General features: G+C 39.1%; 1 protein-coding gene across 1 annotated transcript in view; it reads right to left on the bottom strand.

Moving 5' to 3' along the window:
* Positions 1–15423, bottom strand: part of LOC120486771 (piezo-type mechanosensitive ion channel component 2) — a 72919-nt gene that overhangs the window by 38341 nt on the left and 19155 nt on the right. Inside the window, exons 14-26 of the mRNA XM_089133617.1 lie at positions 14707–14888; positions 12611–12759; positions 12295–12462; positions 11177–11218; positions 10881–10913; positions 10339–10436; positions 7852–8015; positions 7559–7735; positions 4536–4682; positions 4116–4316; positions 2294–2498; positions 268–369; positions 12–177 (exon numbers count right to left, since the gene is read on the bottom strand). Coding sequence (XP_088989743.1) covers positions 12–177; positions 268–369; positions 2294–2498; positions 4116–4316; positions 4536–4682; positions 7559–7735; positions 7852–8015; positions 10339–10436; positions 10881–10913; positions 11177–11218; positions 12295–12462; positions 12611–12759; positions 14707–14888 — 1834 coding nt within the window. The remainder of the gene's footprint in view (positions 1–11; positions 178–267; positions 370–2293; positions 2499–4115; positions 4317–4535; positions 4683–7558; positions 7736–7851; positions 8016–10338; positions 10437–10880; positions 10914–11176; positions 11219–12294; positions 12463–12610; positions 12760–14706; positions 14889–15423) is intronic.

Raw genomic sequence — 15423 nt, 5'->3', positions numbered from 1 at the left:
AATATACACACCGGCAATGGAGGAAGTTGTTGACAGGAGTGTACTGGTTTAGGGTTTGAGGGTCCAGGTTTCGGCTGATCTCCACGTTCTCTCCTGCCAGGAGTCTCATGCAAGCCTGATTCTCATCCTCAAAGACCTGCCACTGCAGAGACGCTACCAACAACAGCAGGCAGTCATCTGATCGGGAAGACATTACAAATGATCGTGATACACACATTTCTCTTGGAATAAATGTTAATTCAAATGTGGTGTGATGGAGTAAGTTACAGAGGATGAAGGTGGCGCTGGGACTCATGGCGTAGTCTGGTAGATACAGCCACTTTATCTGATTAGAGCTCAGAGACAGAGATGACTTCCTCCAGGGATAATCTAGCACAGAGCGGAAGTGTTTCATCAGGACTCATGCGTTTTGGATATTATGCTTTATCCACTGCTCTTACTTAAAACTCTTGATTTGACTCATTTTTTTGTTATTGAATTCAATTTTCTCTTTTTCTAAATTGGACTTCTGCTCCATTAAAGGAGTCGTTCACTTTTCACTTTTAAAACTTTTGCTGATAATTTATTCACCCCCATGTCATCCAAGATGTCCATGTCTTTGTTTCTTCAGTCGAAAAGAAATTAAGGTTTTTGATGAAAACATTCCAGGATTTTCTCCATATAATGGACTTCAATGGGAACCAAACGGTTCAAGGTCCAAATGAGAGTTTCAGTGCAAACTGTTCAAAGGGCTTTAAATGATTCCAGACGATGAATAAGGGTCTTATCAAGCGAAACGATCGCTCATTTAATAAATAAATAACAAAGTTGTACGTTTTATAAGCACAAATGCGCGTTCGTGACTCTCCTGTTCGAACTTGTTCATCAAAATGAACAAATCTTTTCAGTCACTTTGTTCATTTCGTTCAAAAAAAGAAAAAAGATTAGTTCATTTTGATAAACGAGTTTGAACAGGAGAGTCACAAACGCGCGCCACAGAACAGAGCAAGGCGAGCATTTGAGCTTATAAAACTTAAAGTTTATTATTTATTTATTAAATGAGTGATCGTTTCGCTTGATAAGACCCTTATTCATCGTCTGGAGTCGTTTAAAGCCCTTTGAACAGTTTGCACTGAAACTCTCATTTGGACCTTGAACCGTTTGGTTCCCAGTAAAGTGCATTATTGTATAAGTAATGACATCTTGGATGTCATGGGAGTAAATTATCCGCAAAAGTTTTTTAAAAAGTGAACTACTCCTTTAAGCTAACCACTGGAGTTGCACAAGCTGGGATAAAACGCGGAGGCTTGGGTCAGGAACGGGTCAGGTGTAAAACCAGACTTCCATCATAAACTGACTGTTCTTCAGTCGAGGAACGGGTCACCAACGACCGCCACCAGAACTGTTGACCACTTTGCTACAGTTGGGCAAAGGAGGAGGAGATGGGAGGTGTACCCAAATATAGAGGGAAAGAGGAAAGGTAAGAGTGAAGAGGTGAGTGTCAGATCATTAAAGGGATACTCCACTTTTTTTTTTTGGAAATAGACTCATTTTACAACTCCCCCAGAGTTAAACAGTTGAGTTTGACCGTTTTCGAATCCATTCAGCCGATTTTCTGATATTTAGAAGAATATCAGTAACCAGACAGTTTCTGGTCTCATTGACTTCCATAGTAGGAAAAAATATACTATGGAAGTCAATGAGACCAGAAACTGTCTGGTTACTGATATTCTTCTAAAAATCAGAAAATCGTCTGAATGGATTCGAAAACGGTAAAACTCAACTGTTTAACTCTGGGGGAGTTGTAAAATGAGCCTATTTCCCCAAAAAAAGTGGAGTATCCCTTTAAATGTTGGCACTGTGAGAAGTAAAGAACGAGAGCTGGCTGATATGATGGAATGGAGAAAAGGAGTATATGTAAATAAACCTTGCATTGAGTTAACATCGCCGTCTCATAATCTAAAATAATATAATAATCTAAAAAAATATATAATCAAAAAGGAACCAGCAGCGCTTATGACCATGTTCTTGTGTGTGTTCATTTGGTAATTTTTCGTGGGTGGTAATATCATCCAAGTGTTTTTTTTATTCGTAATTCCCCAAAGGTTACATCTAGGACACATCTCATGTGTCATTTTGCCCGTTTCTCACAGTTACAAACCAGCCAAATGTTTTTGTAGTGAAACAGCTGTTTATACTCTGTTTCACCATATTGATCTGTTAATTAACTCCCTGAACATCTCTGCAACAGATCTGCAAATAAATGTATCCCTTTGTTCCAAGTCTTTGCAGTAGTAAATGTTGAGCAACTGACCGATGCAGAGCGCTGGTGGCAGGCCGATGCACAGCAGATACTGCAGGACCATGAAGCTGGCGATGAAGCAGCAGTATTTCGGCCACACTTCTCCAATGGCCTTCCTACGCCGACGTGCCAGAACAGCCATTAGAGCGAAAGAGTGCAGAAGCGCACACACATCCATCCGTTGGCCAATGACATTCACTGCTACCACAATACACACCTGATACATCAAATAATATGGAAAATGTAGTGCATTTTTTTAGAAGATAACGCTAGTTAGAAAACCTGCATTCTCAGGGGAAGCTGGGACATAAAATACTGAAGAATTATTTTGCTCTGAAAAATTGAATGCAAAAAAATTGAATCTGTGAAGTTTTTTCAACTTTATAACCTTTCTGAATCTCTTCTAAATAAATGCTAAAGGGTTCACAGGTTTTGGGTACATTAAAACAACATTGTCAAATGATTTTGATCATTAAAGCAGATCCACGAAAACTATCAAAAATGCTGTATTTTGCTGCCAGACCAGTAGTTGGCCATATCACTTTGTAAAGAAACACGACGTGCCTTTAGACTGAACACATAATGCACATGTGCACATTTTCATTCTTTTCGCAAATTTGCGTTTTTGTAGTTTATACGGAAGCAATATAATTTTGAAAACCCGTTTTCAAAATTGTGCATTTTCAGGACCCCAAAATGCCACTGTCGTGTAAATGAACGGCCAAAATGGCCATTTTTTTTAGTTTGGTATCTTGTAAACACCCCCTTCATCCCAAAGTATACGGGAGACATCCAAAAGATTTCTGATGTTTCTCTGAGCTGCTCGCTGTGCCGTTAACTGTTCACAATTTAGTTTAATCAGGCGCTTTCTTCAAGTTCAAGTGTTTATATATTTCAATTCAGTTAATGTTCATTTTATTTCAAGTAACATTGTGATTTTAGTCAATCATAATCTAAATTAAATTTCAGTCTAAATTTGAGATTTGGTGTCAGATTAAATTTCAGTAAAAACTTTAATCAAATGTAATGATTTAGGATATATGAAGAGTTCAGATGCAAAAGCCTCTAAATGCCATTTGAAATGTTCTTCTTTAATGATGATTTTTATCAAACTTGTGTATTTAAGTTCAGTGATTTCACTTAAATGGCAATGAAGATTACCTATTAATTGTTATTTAAGTGAAATTACTGAACTTAAATATACAAGCTTGATAAAAATCATCATTAAAGAAGAAAATTTCAAATGGCATTTAGAGGCTTTTGCATCTGAACTCTTCATATATTTTCTAGATGGTAAGCAAGAACCCTTGTTGTTGGGCTGGGCTTCTTATAGTGACATCAAAAAAACGTACACTACATCTAACTTTGATAAGCTAATTTTGTCTAAGCAACTATCAGCTAGTAAATATATAACAAAGTTATTGTCACTATTTTTAGTTGGTTACTCTGATTTATAATTGTTTCAGTTGCAGTGCTGTTTGTAAAACATGAAACAGCAAAGAAGAGTATGTAGTCTACTGCAAATTAACCTAAAAACATAAATCATTATCATGAGATAAGACACATAAAAAGATAATAAAAAAAAAAAGGTTATGTTGTACTCAAACGAAACTAGTCATGTAATATATGCTATTAAAGTATTGTGGTAACGCTTCCTTTTACAGTACAGTATGTGTACTTACCTAGAAAGTACTGGCTAATATAAGGTAAGTACATGGAACAGGGGTAGTTATTATCCAGTAATTGTAGTTATTAAAATAAGTACATAGTATTTACATGGGTAACTGGACTGTAAAAGAAAACGTTACCAGTATTGTATACTAACTCTACGTACCTCCAACCCAAACTTGTAGAAGAAATAGTTCATGAAATATCTGAGGGAGGGCAGAATGCCCTGGTCCAGATTATGATGCGTCACACCCTGGAATATGGTGCTGCCATATGTTTCTTTAAGGCCATTTTGAAGACGGTGATGCAGCTGGTGGCGATGGACAGTCACATCAAACACAAGGAGGCCTAGAATTAACAGGTGATTCTAGTGGAATCACCAAAAATAAAAACGTTATTCTTCAGTCTGCATATATAGAAATTTAGTTAAAGTCAACAAAAGTTTAAATTCTGAGTGAAACAGGATATCCAATGTCTGCAATGTGAATCATTAAAAGATGGTCATGCTTTTTCATTTGGGCTTTTTGAAAAATGTATTCCAAAAAAAGAATGTAATTATTTAATACTAAAATATAAAAATGCATACCCAGAGGCAGGGCAGGATGCGATCCTCACACTTCCTCAGTCCGCCGACCCACAGCGCCGGATCTACTGGAGCCACATACAGAACTGAACTCCTCAACAGCTCTGCTCTGTTCCCAGCCGTCCAACTCTCGTTAGATGATGACAGGCCCTTCGGGACATTTAAAGGGAATATATAGATCATATATTGTTTATTGTTTGGTATGTAATAGTTACTGTATGTGTGCATGAAAAGTGATCTGTCTATCCCAAATAATGCCAAGCAAAAAGACTCAGGAATGAATACTGGGCCTTCTCTCCCCAATGAAAATGTTGTACATGTTAAATGGATCACGTATGCACTTTAAGGGCAACACTGAGATCTAACCTCTCTTCATTGGCCAATTTTTAGCGAAATAAAAAAGTTTTAGCATTGACTTGTACCTGGACTGTTAAAGGATTTAAATTAAAAAAGGATTTATATTTTAATTATTTTATCATACATTTCTAAGACAGAAACAAATTTCTATTGTAATACTGCATTGTTAAATAATATAATAATATTTAATTCATATTATCCCCCGCTTATCCTGGACTGGGTCATGGTGGCAGCAGTCTAAGTATGCCCATATGTCCTTTTCCCTGGCCACTTCATCCAGCTCATCCTGGGGATCCCAAACAATCCCTCCATTATGTTCTGGGTCTGCCCTGAGGTCTCGAACACCTCCACTGAGAGATCCTGAGCAGATCCCGAAACACCTCAACTGGCTCCTTTCCATGCGGAGGAGCAGAGGCTCTTCTCTGAGTCTCTCAAGGATCTTTGAGCTCAGAGTCAGAGAAACCCTGCAGAGAAAACTATTTTTGGCTGCTTGCACCCACAATCTCACTCTTTTTATCACTACCCAGAGCTCTTGACCCTAGGTGAGGTTTGGAACATAGATCGATTGGTAAATCGAAAGCTTTGCTTTCAGACCTAGTTCTTTCTTCACCACGACAGTCCAGACATGATGGGATTACTGCTGCCACCGCACACAGCCACCTGTCAATCTCATGCTCTGACCTAGCCACACTCGTGAACAACACCGTATGGTACTTGAACTCCTTTACTTGGGGAAGCAATGCACTCATTGAAGTCGCCCAGCAGAGTGTCCAGGTTGAACCCCATCCAGGGCCCCACCCAGGACCCCCAAGACCCTAACTCTAACCCCTAACCCTGTCCTCCAAGAAGCCTGATACCCTGAACTGTAGAAACTAGACCCTATTCTAACCCTAAACCTGACCCTGACCCTGACCTCCAAGAACCCTGATACTCTGAACTGTGGTAACTAGACCCTAACCTAACCCTAAACCTGACCTCAAAGAAGCCTGATACACTGAACTGTGGTAACTAGACCCTAACTTAACCCTAACCCCTAACCCTGACCTTCAAGAAGCCTGATACTCCGAACTGTGGTAACTAGACCCTAACTTAACCCTAACCCCTAACCGTGTCCTCCAAGAAGCCTGATACCCTGAACTGTAGAAACTAGACCCTAACCTAACCCTAAACCTGACCCTGACCTCCAAGAACCCTGATACTCTGAACTGTGGAAACTAGACCCTAACCTAACCCTAAACCTGACCTCAAAGAAGCCTGATACTCCGAACTGTGGTAACTAGACCCTAACTTAACCCTAACCCCTAACCCTGACCTTCAAGAAGCCTGATACTCCGAACTGTGGTAACTAGACCCTAACTTAACCCTAACCCCTAACCCTGACCTTCAAGAAGCCTGATACTCTGAACTGTGGTAACTAGACCCAAACCTAACCCTAACCCTAAACCCTGACCTCAAAGAAGCCTGATACTCCGAACTGTGGTAACTAGACCCTAACTTAACCCTAACCCCTAACCCTGACCTTCAAGAAGCCTGATACTCTGAACTGTGGTAACTAGACCCTAACTTAACCCTAACCCCTAACCCTGACCTTCAAGAAGCCTGATACTCTGAACTGTGGTAACTAGACCCAAACCTAACCCTAACCCTAAACCCTGACCTCAAAGAAGCCTGATACTCCGAACTGTGGTAACTAGACCCTAACTTAACCCTAACCCCTAACCCTGACCTTCAAGAAGCCTGATACTCTGAACTGTGGTAACTAGACCCAAACCTAACCCTAACCCTAAACCCTGACCTCAAAGAAGCCTGATACTCCGAACTGTGGTAACTAGACCCTAACTTAACCCTAACCCCTAACCCTGACCTTCAAGAAGCCTGATACTCTGAACTGTGGTAACTAGACCCTAACTTAACCCTAACCCCTAACCCTGACCTTCAAGAAGCCTGATACTCTGAACTGTGGTAACTAGACCCAAACCTAACCCTAACCCTAAACCCTGACCTCAAAGAAGCCTGATACTCCGAACTGTGGTAACTAGACCCTAACTTAACCCTAACCCCTAACCCTGACCTTCAAGAAGCCTGATACTCCGAACTGTGGTAACTAGACCCAAACCTAACCCTAACCCTAAACCCTGACCTCAAAGAAGCCTGATACTCCGAACTGTGGTAACTAGACCCTAACTTAACCCTAACCCCTAACCCTGACCTTCAAGAAGCCTGATACTCCAAACTGTAGTTCAGAGCATAAACACAGAACACAGTCAGAGCCAGAGCACCGTGAATATTTCATAATAACTCTTTTCTTTTTATATATATACTTACAATACAGTAGTAACATTTCTTCAATTGCAAGGAGTTAAAAGGATATTTTTCACCCAAAAATTGAAATTATGTAATCACACACACACATACAGTACATACACACAAACATGGAACCTTGTGTGTGCGTCAAACAAACCTCACAAGTTTCTGTGGTAACAATGTGCATATGTATGTGTGTAAAGCCAAAATTAAACATTGCCGTGTTTCGATTCATTATGAAAATGTAGTAAAACAGATTGTTGTCACACTGTGTCTGCGTGTGTGTGTGTAAGAATTGCTAATGCATTACTAATATAACAGTCAAATGATGTTTCCAAGTCAGCAGTAACATAAATAATACTTACAGCAGTGCAGTTTGAAGAATATTCAGATGGTTTGATACTTTTTAACTGGTACATCATTTTACACACAACCATCACACAGGCCCAAACAGAAGACACGTTGAAGGCCAAAGGCCGCAGTCTCGGATATGGCAGAGCAAATGTCCAAAACACCAAAAACACAAAGTTCATCAGCGAGACCTGAAATCGAGTAGCATGTAAGAGTGTAAGTAGCAGTGTATTGGTGCTAGTTGAGCTTGACTGCATGTCTAACTAATCGAATGTAAGGTTAGGATGTACACTGGTTTATGTCTTACCTCCCTCACGCAAACCCAGATGATGCCAGTCGAGACCAGTTTGAAGCTGTGGAGCTCCAGTATTCTCCAGCACACCTCCTGACCTCTCCAGAACAGCAGAAGAGCACGCAGGATCAAGTCATGCACCCTGTCCACCACCACCAACCACTGGATCACCGCGTCCACTGCAAAACAGGCACACATTCTGCTGCTTATTTCAATATATTGCATTACGTACGTTTTTTTCTGTCTTAAAGGGTTAGTTCACCCAAAAATGAAAATTAAGTCATTGATTACTCACCCCCATGCTGTACCAACCCCGTAAGACCTTCGTTCGTCTTCGGAACACAAATGAAGATATTTTTGATTAAATTTGAGAGCTGTATAACTACCACATTGGCTCCTAAGGGACTGCCTCTTGACGGCCCAGAAAGTCAATGAAGAAAATGTTTAAATATCCCATGTGACTACCGTGGCTCAACTATATGTTTATCAAGCGACGTGAATACTTTTTGTGCGAAAAAACAAACAAAAATAACGAGTTTATTCGACTATTTCTTTTCTTCCTTGTAGGCCAGAACGAGACTTCCTTAGATTTCCACGACGCATGCGCGAGATTTGCGATCTGAAGTAGTGTAAGCTGGTGTAAGCAAATCTCGCGCATGCGTCGTGGAAATCTAAGGAATTCTCGCTCTGGCCTACAAGGAAGAAAAGAAATAGTCGAATAAACTCGTTATTTTTGTTTGTTTTTTCGCACAAAAAGTATTCGCGTCGCTTGATAAACATATAGTTGAGCCACGGTAGTCACTTGGGATATTTAAACATTTTCTTCATTGACTTTCTGGGCCGTCAAGAGGCAGTCCCTTAGGAGCCAATGTGGTAGTTATACAGCTCTCAAATTTAATCAAAAATATCTTCATTTGTGTTCCGAAGACGAACGAAGGTCTTACGGGGTTGGTACAGCATGGGGGTGAGTAATTAATGACTTAATTTTCATTTTTGGGTGAACTAACCCTTTAAGGTCCTGGCACACTGAGTCCGAAATTTCCCAGACAGCAAACTGACATTGAATCAACGTGGAAACGACGTCTCTCATGACATTGAAACAACGTTGATTTTGCTCATCGAATTAACGTTGAACCAACGTCAGACGCGGCATTCTTCAAAGCTAAATGAAAATCGAAAATTGGTTTGCTTTCATAACGTTGAAACAACGCGTTGATTTCAAGTTGATTTTCCGTTAGTTTTGAAAGAATGACGCGTCTGACGTTGGTTCAACGTTAATTCGATGAGCAAAACAATGTCAGATCAACGTTGTTTCGATGTCATGTTTCGTGATCCATGTATTCGTGATTTGAAGCTCTAACTGGTCAAAACACCTCTCAAAGTGCTTGCTACAGATGCGAAAAATGCTGAAAATCGAACCCAATCCCAATTTTTTTATGACGGACGAAAGGTTTCGGAGACGGTGTGCAAACGTGATTGACACGTGAGGTCATATTTATTTTTTAGCGTGAGAAAATTTCGGACTCAAGGTGTGCAAATACAGAGACACACTGGTCGCTTGCCAAATCTTATATAATTACGGATAGTAATGCCAGTAATCTCCACATCCCGATGGCAAAGGCTTACAACCAGTATACTGAATCAAGACTACCAGCTGATCCGCTTTTCGCAACTGGTGTACCATGAGACAGCAAGAGAGTCCTCAGTTTCTGTTTTGGCACACTGCCCTGCAGATGCTCACTGTCCTTTCTGGATAGTTAGTTACGTCTTCCGATGGTTTATAGACGTAATCACGTTCTGTGCACTCTGACCCCAGGGGTTCGTCACATTTGCTGCTTTTGCTACTCTACTGCCTTCTACTTCAGTTATTGTCTCTTTTTATCATTGCTTCATCGTTTTTCCTCCTCAACTGTTTATAAAAATGAGTGTTCCTCACAACCTAATTTATATAAACAGTTCAAATCAATTGTGTGTAGTTTTATGGTGTTTTATCCAAGTTTTTTTACATTGACAAGTTTGAGGTTGACATTTGTGATTTATCTGTATTTAATAAAATATGCAGGGGAAAAATGGTTTGAGCTATTTATCTAGTTACTATTAATTTATTACATATATATATAATTCAAATTGGGGGTATAAGGATTGTTTTGATGTATGTCTCAAAAGAATGACAGCACAGCATGTACAAAGATATACAAAGAACTGGGTAAAGGGTAATTATGAAGGCTGTTTTGGTTTTACACAATGTTGGTCTACTACACAAGAACTTACATTAATTCAATTTGTATCACAAAACATAAATTGTTTGAATGGTCTGTTGTACTCTCTACAAAGTTTTCCTCAATTTATTTCAGGAAATAAACTAATTGAACACATTATTTTTGAGTGTTGTTGGAGAAAAAATATTTCCAGTAAATAATGGCTTTCATTGGAAAGTCTGTCGCATGGATTACATGTGTGATGCGTTTTAAACCACATTGTCCAGGTAGGAGTTGTACTTACCATCATCTTCTAGTTCTGTTTCATGATGTTTGTCCAAGGAGGAAGACGAGATATTAATTTGATCACCACCTTTTCCTCGAAGCTGCCCTTCCTTTACCCTTTAATACAGACACACAGAATCATGTATTCCTCCCGGTGAGATGTGCGCTGATATTAAAACAGTGACGTTGCTTGCTTTATCGATGAACAGCGTTTATAACCCCTTTATTCTGGTGTTATATGAAAGAGTGCGCCTGGGTCAAAATGTTTTAAAAACAACGATACATTACGGACAGGGCAGTGAAAAAAATCACTGCAACAAGTTAGAACGAAGCACATTATTCAGCAATACGGGTACAGGGAGAGAGACTAACAAACGGCATTTCTACACATCCAGAAAAAATCAATAGTATCTATCAAAAGTCTTTTTCGTAATGGCCATAATTAAAGCGCTGAAATATTCAATCTGTTCCACAGCCAGCTGTGTTTTTCTAGACTGAAACCACTAATAAACATGTTCAAAAAGTGTAAGATGAAGCCCTGCGAACCTAAACCACACTCACCATGTCATCAGTTTCTCAGTGTTTTTCCTTATCCTGCGGTAAAGACAAAAGAAAGTCAGTTTATTACAGGAGCTCTTATAACACACACAGATGAAGGTGTTTCAGAAGGGGAGATGAACTTCAGGATCAAGGAAATGAACAAAATCACCTGGGCTGAAAGGATGCAATTATTACAAATAATATATTAGAGCTGTCAATTTATTGTGTTGATTTCATTCAATTAATTATTGAAAATGTGTTTAATGAAGTAAAAAATGAAAATGATTTGAAGACGCTGCAAGAGCTGCAATACTCACACATCAAAAATCTCCTTCAGTGTTTCCTTCAGACCTTCTTCTCTGAAAGCAGCAAGATATTACAGTTTTTTCCAATTGCTAACACACAATTTTGCAAACTAGTCTGGTTTTATCAAAATACTTAACACAATTCACAAAACCACACACCCAAAATACCTGCAAAATACCTCATATATCCTGCAAAATGAAGCCGAAACTATACATAGCATTATCAAAATCAAAGTTTTGCATGAACTGGCACTTCATTCATATTACCAGATTTTTGCCTAAACAACTGCACACTGTTGGACATAATGAAAAGCACTCATATCTTTAGTATGCTTTCAGATTGTTCACATGCACAGAAATATTTGCAGATACACACATGCTGTTGAAACTTTCATTTTATTGTAATGTATTTTTTCACTACAGTAAATAAGTCAGTGTATATGCACAGCAGAATTTACATAAAAATTACTTACAAAAAACAGTAAACTGAAAAAGAAACTTACAGAAAATATATATTACAGTAAAAAAAAAAGTGGCAAGAAAAATAATTTTGTATAGTTTTATAGTTTTTATAGTGCTTACATCCTGATTGAAGTGATGGCCAGATGGCACATGTAATTGGCCAATTAGCTCATGTAGAGTCAGTAATGTTTTGAAATGGCAAACATGTGACTTTATGTCTGATTGTTGTGTCTTATGCAGAGAACTGTGCTCAGTGCATTTAAAAAGGGGCATTTTGAAATGCAAAATGTGTGTAAAGCAGAAAATGAGTTTTGGAAACTTGAGAAGAAGTTTTGCTCTCTGTGTGTCCGTTTAAAGAATTGTGCTGTGCATGTCATTTTAGTGTGTTAGCAATTGGAAAAAACTGCAATACATGTTGCTTCTCAAGTAAATTTATCTTGTTTTAATTGGAAAATTTTAGAAAACTATCTATTAAGAATACATTTTGCAGTGTAAAAGGCAGGAGAGTTAGCATTAGCCATACGAGAGTGATTGTTCAGTGATGAAACTGATTAACAGAGAAAAAAGGGGATAAGGAGTATGCAGGGTTGTGTGTGTGTGTGTGAAGTTTTTATTCTGATGACTCCAAAAGACTAAGCTGCAATGTGTGTCTGTGTATTTTGGCACACCTGTTTGTTCTGTTGTCTGTTGAGACGGTCTGAAGATCGGTTAAAGAGAGGAAGTCGGAGTTGAAGTAACGCAGCTGGAGAATGCAGGCCAGAAGGAAGAACGCCGGCCGTAAGATTCGCGCAAACAGTTCAACCGTGTCAAACTGTTCTAACCCGAGGTCTCGTAACCTGGCAGAGCGAACACACAGATTTCATGTGTAAAAGCCGTCTCGTAATCACGTGTTCATGCTATCAGAAAACTCATTTTTGGTGGCTTTTTTGCCCCAAAGCCCTCTTAATTTCATAAATGACTCTAAGAAACAATGGCAGCACTTGCCTTTCCTCTGTTATGCCTAAAATCTGCTGGAAGAGGTTACAGACACTTTTAAACTGGTACACGTAGATCAGGATCAAAACTAGAATAGAGTATCCAACCACAACCGCCCAGAAATACTTCAGCTGACTTCTCCACACGTCATAATGCACCTGGACACAACAGGTCAGCGATATTCAAGATAAACAGATCTCACAACCCATTTTATTTAGGTAATGTGGCATATTTTCAAATTAAATTAAAATCAATGTGAGAAAAGAGACTTCTGGAAATCTGGAAATGATTGGACAGTGAAAAGTCGTCGTTCCGTTACAGAAATGTTATAATTCCAGAAAGCGAATTTCCTCGCTAAAATGTCCAGGTCACCCAGATAGCAAACTGACATTGAATCAACGTGGAAATATGACATCGAAACAACGTTGATCTGACATTGTTTTGCTCATCGAATTAACGTTGAACCAACGTCAGACGCGTCATTCTTTCAAAACTAACGGAAAATCAACTTGAAATCAACGCGTTGTTTCAACGTTATGAAAGCAAACCAATTTTCGATTTCATTTAGCTTTGAAGAATGCCGCGTCTGACGTTGGTTCAACGTTAATTCGATGAGCAAAATCAACGTTGTTTCGATGTCATGAGAGACGTCGTTTCCACGTTGATTCAATGTCAGTTTGCTGTCAGGGCAGACACTGTTACGACACGGTGATGAGCTCGAAAGAGTGAAGCTGGCGAGCATTACATTGAGTTTCTGAATTAAGGACAGTTACTTTGAATTGTTCGAGAAAAACAAGCACTTTTATTGCAGCGCAGTCTCACCCCAAAAAGTCATAAAACTGACGTTTTGGGACGTCTTTTGACCATACGTCAATATCCGCCTTTTTAGGGCCCCCTTAAACGTCGATAGATGAGGTTATGGGATCCTATAACTCTACCCCAGACCTAAACCTAACCCGTCACCTAACTGACGTTAAAGGTAAAGCGTCAGTTGTATGACGGCCCGGGATCGCCATCTACCGACGTTAAAAGGATTAGTTCACTTTTGAAAAAACTTTTGCTGATAATTTACTCACCCCCATGTCATCCAAGATGTCCATGTCTTTCTTTCTTCAGTCGAAAAGAAATTAAGGTTTTTGATGAAAACATTACAGGATTTTTCTCCATATAATGGACTTCAATGGGGACCAGGTCCAACCGGGGTCCAAAAGACAGTTAATAACAGTTTCAGATGCAGCTTCAAATGTCTTTAAACGACACCAGACGATGAATAAGGGTCTTATCATGCGAAACGATCGGTTATTTCAAAACTTATTCCAAAAATGTAACTTTTCTAAGGACAAATGCTAGCCTTGCTCTATTCTGTGAGGCGCGTTTGTAACGTCACGTAATACGCAATTACGTTCAAAAGGTCACGGGCGACGTAGCCGAAAGTACAGAGTCAGAGTGTTTACAAGTTGAACGCATAGGTTGAACGTGCAAACTAACTCAAACGCCGTTTACAAAAAGGGAATTAAAAGGTAAAACAACGATGTCGGACGATTTTGATTCTGTACTTCCGGCTACGTCGCCCGTGACCTTTTGAACGTAATTACGTATTACGTGACGTTACAAACGCGCCTCACAATATATTACAAGGCTAGCATTTGTCCTTAGAAAAGTTACATTTTTGGAATAAGTTTTGAAATAAGCGATCGTTTCACATGATAAGACCCTTATTCATCGTCTGGTGTCGTTTAAAGACATTTGAAGCTGCATCTGAAACAGTTATTAACTGTCGTTTGGACCTCGGTTGGACCTGGTTCCCATTGAAGTCCATTATAAGGAGAAAAATCCTGGAATGTTTTCATCAAAAACCTTAATTTCTTTTTGACAGAGGAAAGAAAGACATGGACATCTTGGATGACATGGGGGTGAGTAAATTATCAGCAAAAGTTTTTTCAAAAGTGAACTAATCCTTTAAGGGGGCCCTAAAAAGGCGAATATTGACGTATGGTCAAAAGACGTCCCAAGACGTCAGTTATATGACTTTTTGGGATGAGAATGTGTTGTTTATTGCATCTGCAGGTTGGCTAATTTCGAAAAGGTCGATCATGTGAACTCACCTCGTACAGAACCACACCGAACAGGAATAAGCAGATATAGAGAATTTTGTAGACTGCCACTTTGTCTGAGAAACTGACGTAGAAGAACATGAAGCAGCAGCAGAAGATCCAGTACTTCACCAACATGCCTTTGACTGATCCCCCCAACACACTCATCACAGCAGAGCTTGGACTGAGCTCACCTGGGATACAGATATACACACATTTACACCACATAGGAATTATTTTGCAAGTGAGCTATTTTCAAACAAACATGACACACATAAGACTTAGAAACAGCAGCATTTTCTATCCCATGACATCAACTGAAAAATTATGATTTAATAAAACAGTAAGTAAGTCTAAGCTCCTGTGGTATTAAGAAGCAGTGTTGTAGTCGAGACCACCTCACTCGAGTCCGAGTTGAGACCGAGTCCATAGAGAGTTGAGTCCGAGTCAAGTCGAGACCGAGACCAGTGAGGGTTGATTACCTAATTTACTTTTATTTACTAAAATAAATCCTTTTTTTTTTACTGAATTTACTTAGAGTTTAAAAAATATGATCAGTTTAGGGTAAAAAGGCCACATAGTAGGTGGTGTTAAAAGTAATTTTATTACAATTTGTCATGTGCAGTTGCGCACTAGAAAATCACCAATCACTGGGCATGTCAATCAATTTAAAGAAATATTTTATCAACATACATTAATAATCATGAAAAATATTTTGAATTGAACTCG

This window comes from Pimephales promelas, chromosome 7 (assembly GCF_988280905.1).
Source record: "Pimephales promelas chromosome 7, fPimPro1.hap1.1, whole genome shotgun sequence".
Taxonomy (NCBI): domain Eukaryota; kingdom Metazoa; phylum Chordata; class Actinopteri; order Cypriniformes; family Leuciscidae; genus Pimephales; species Pimephales promelas.
Note: the sequence above shows the minus strand (reverse complement) of the source record. Positions and strands in the feature narration are given on the sequence as shown.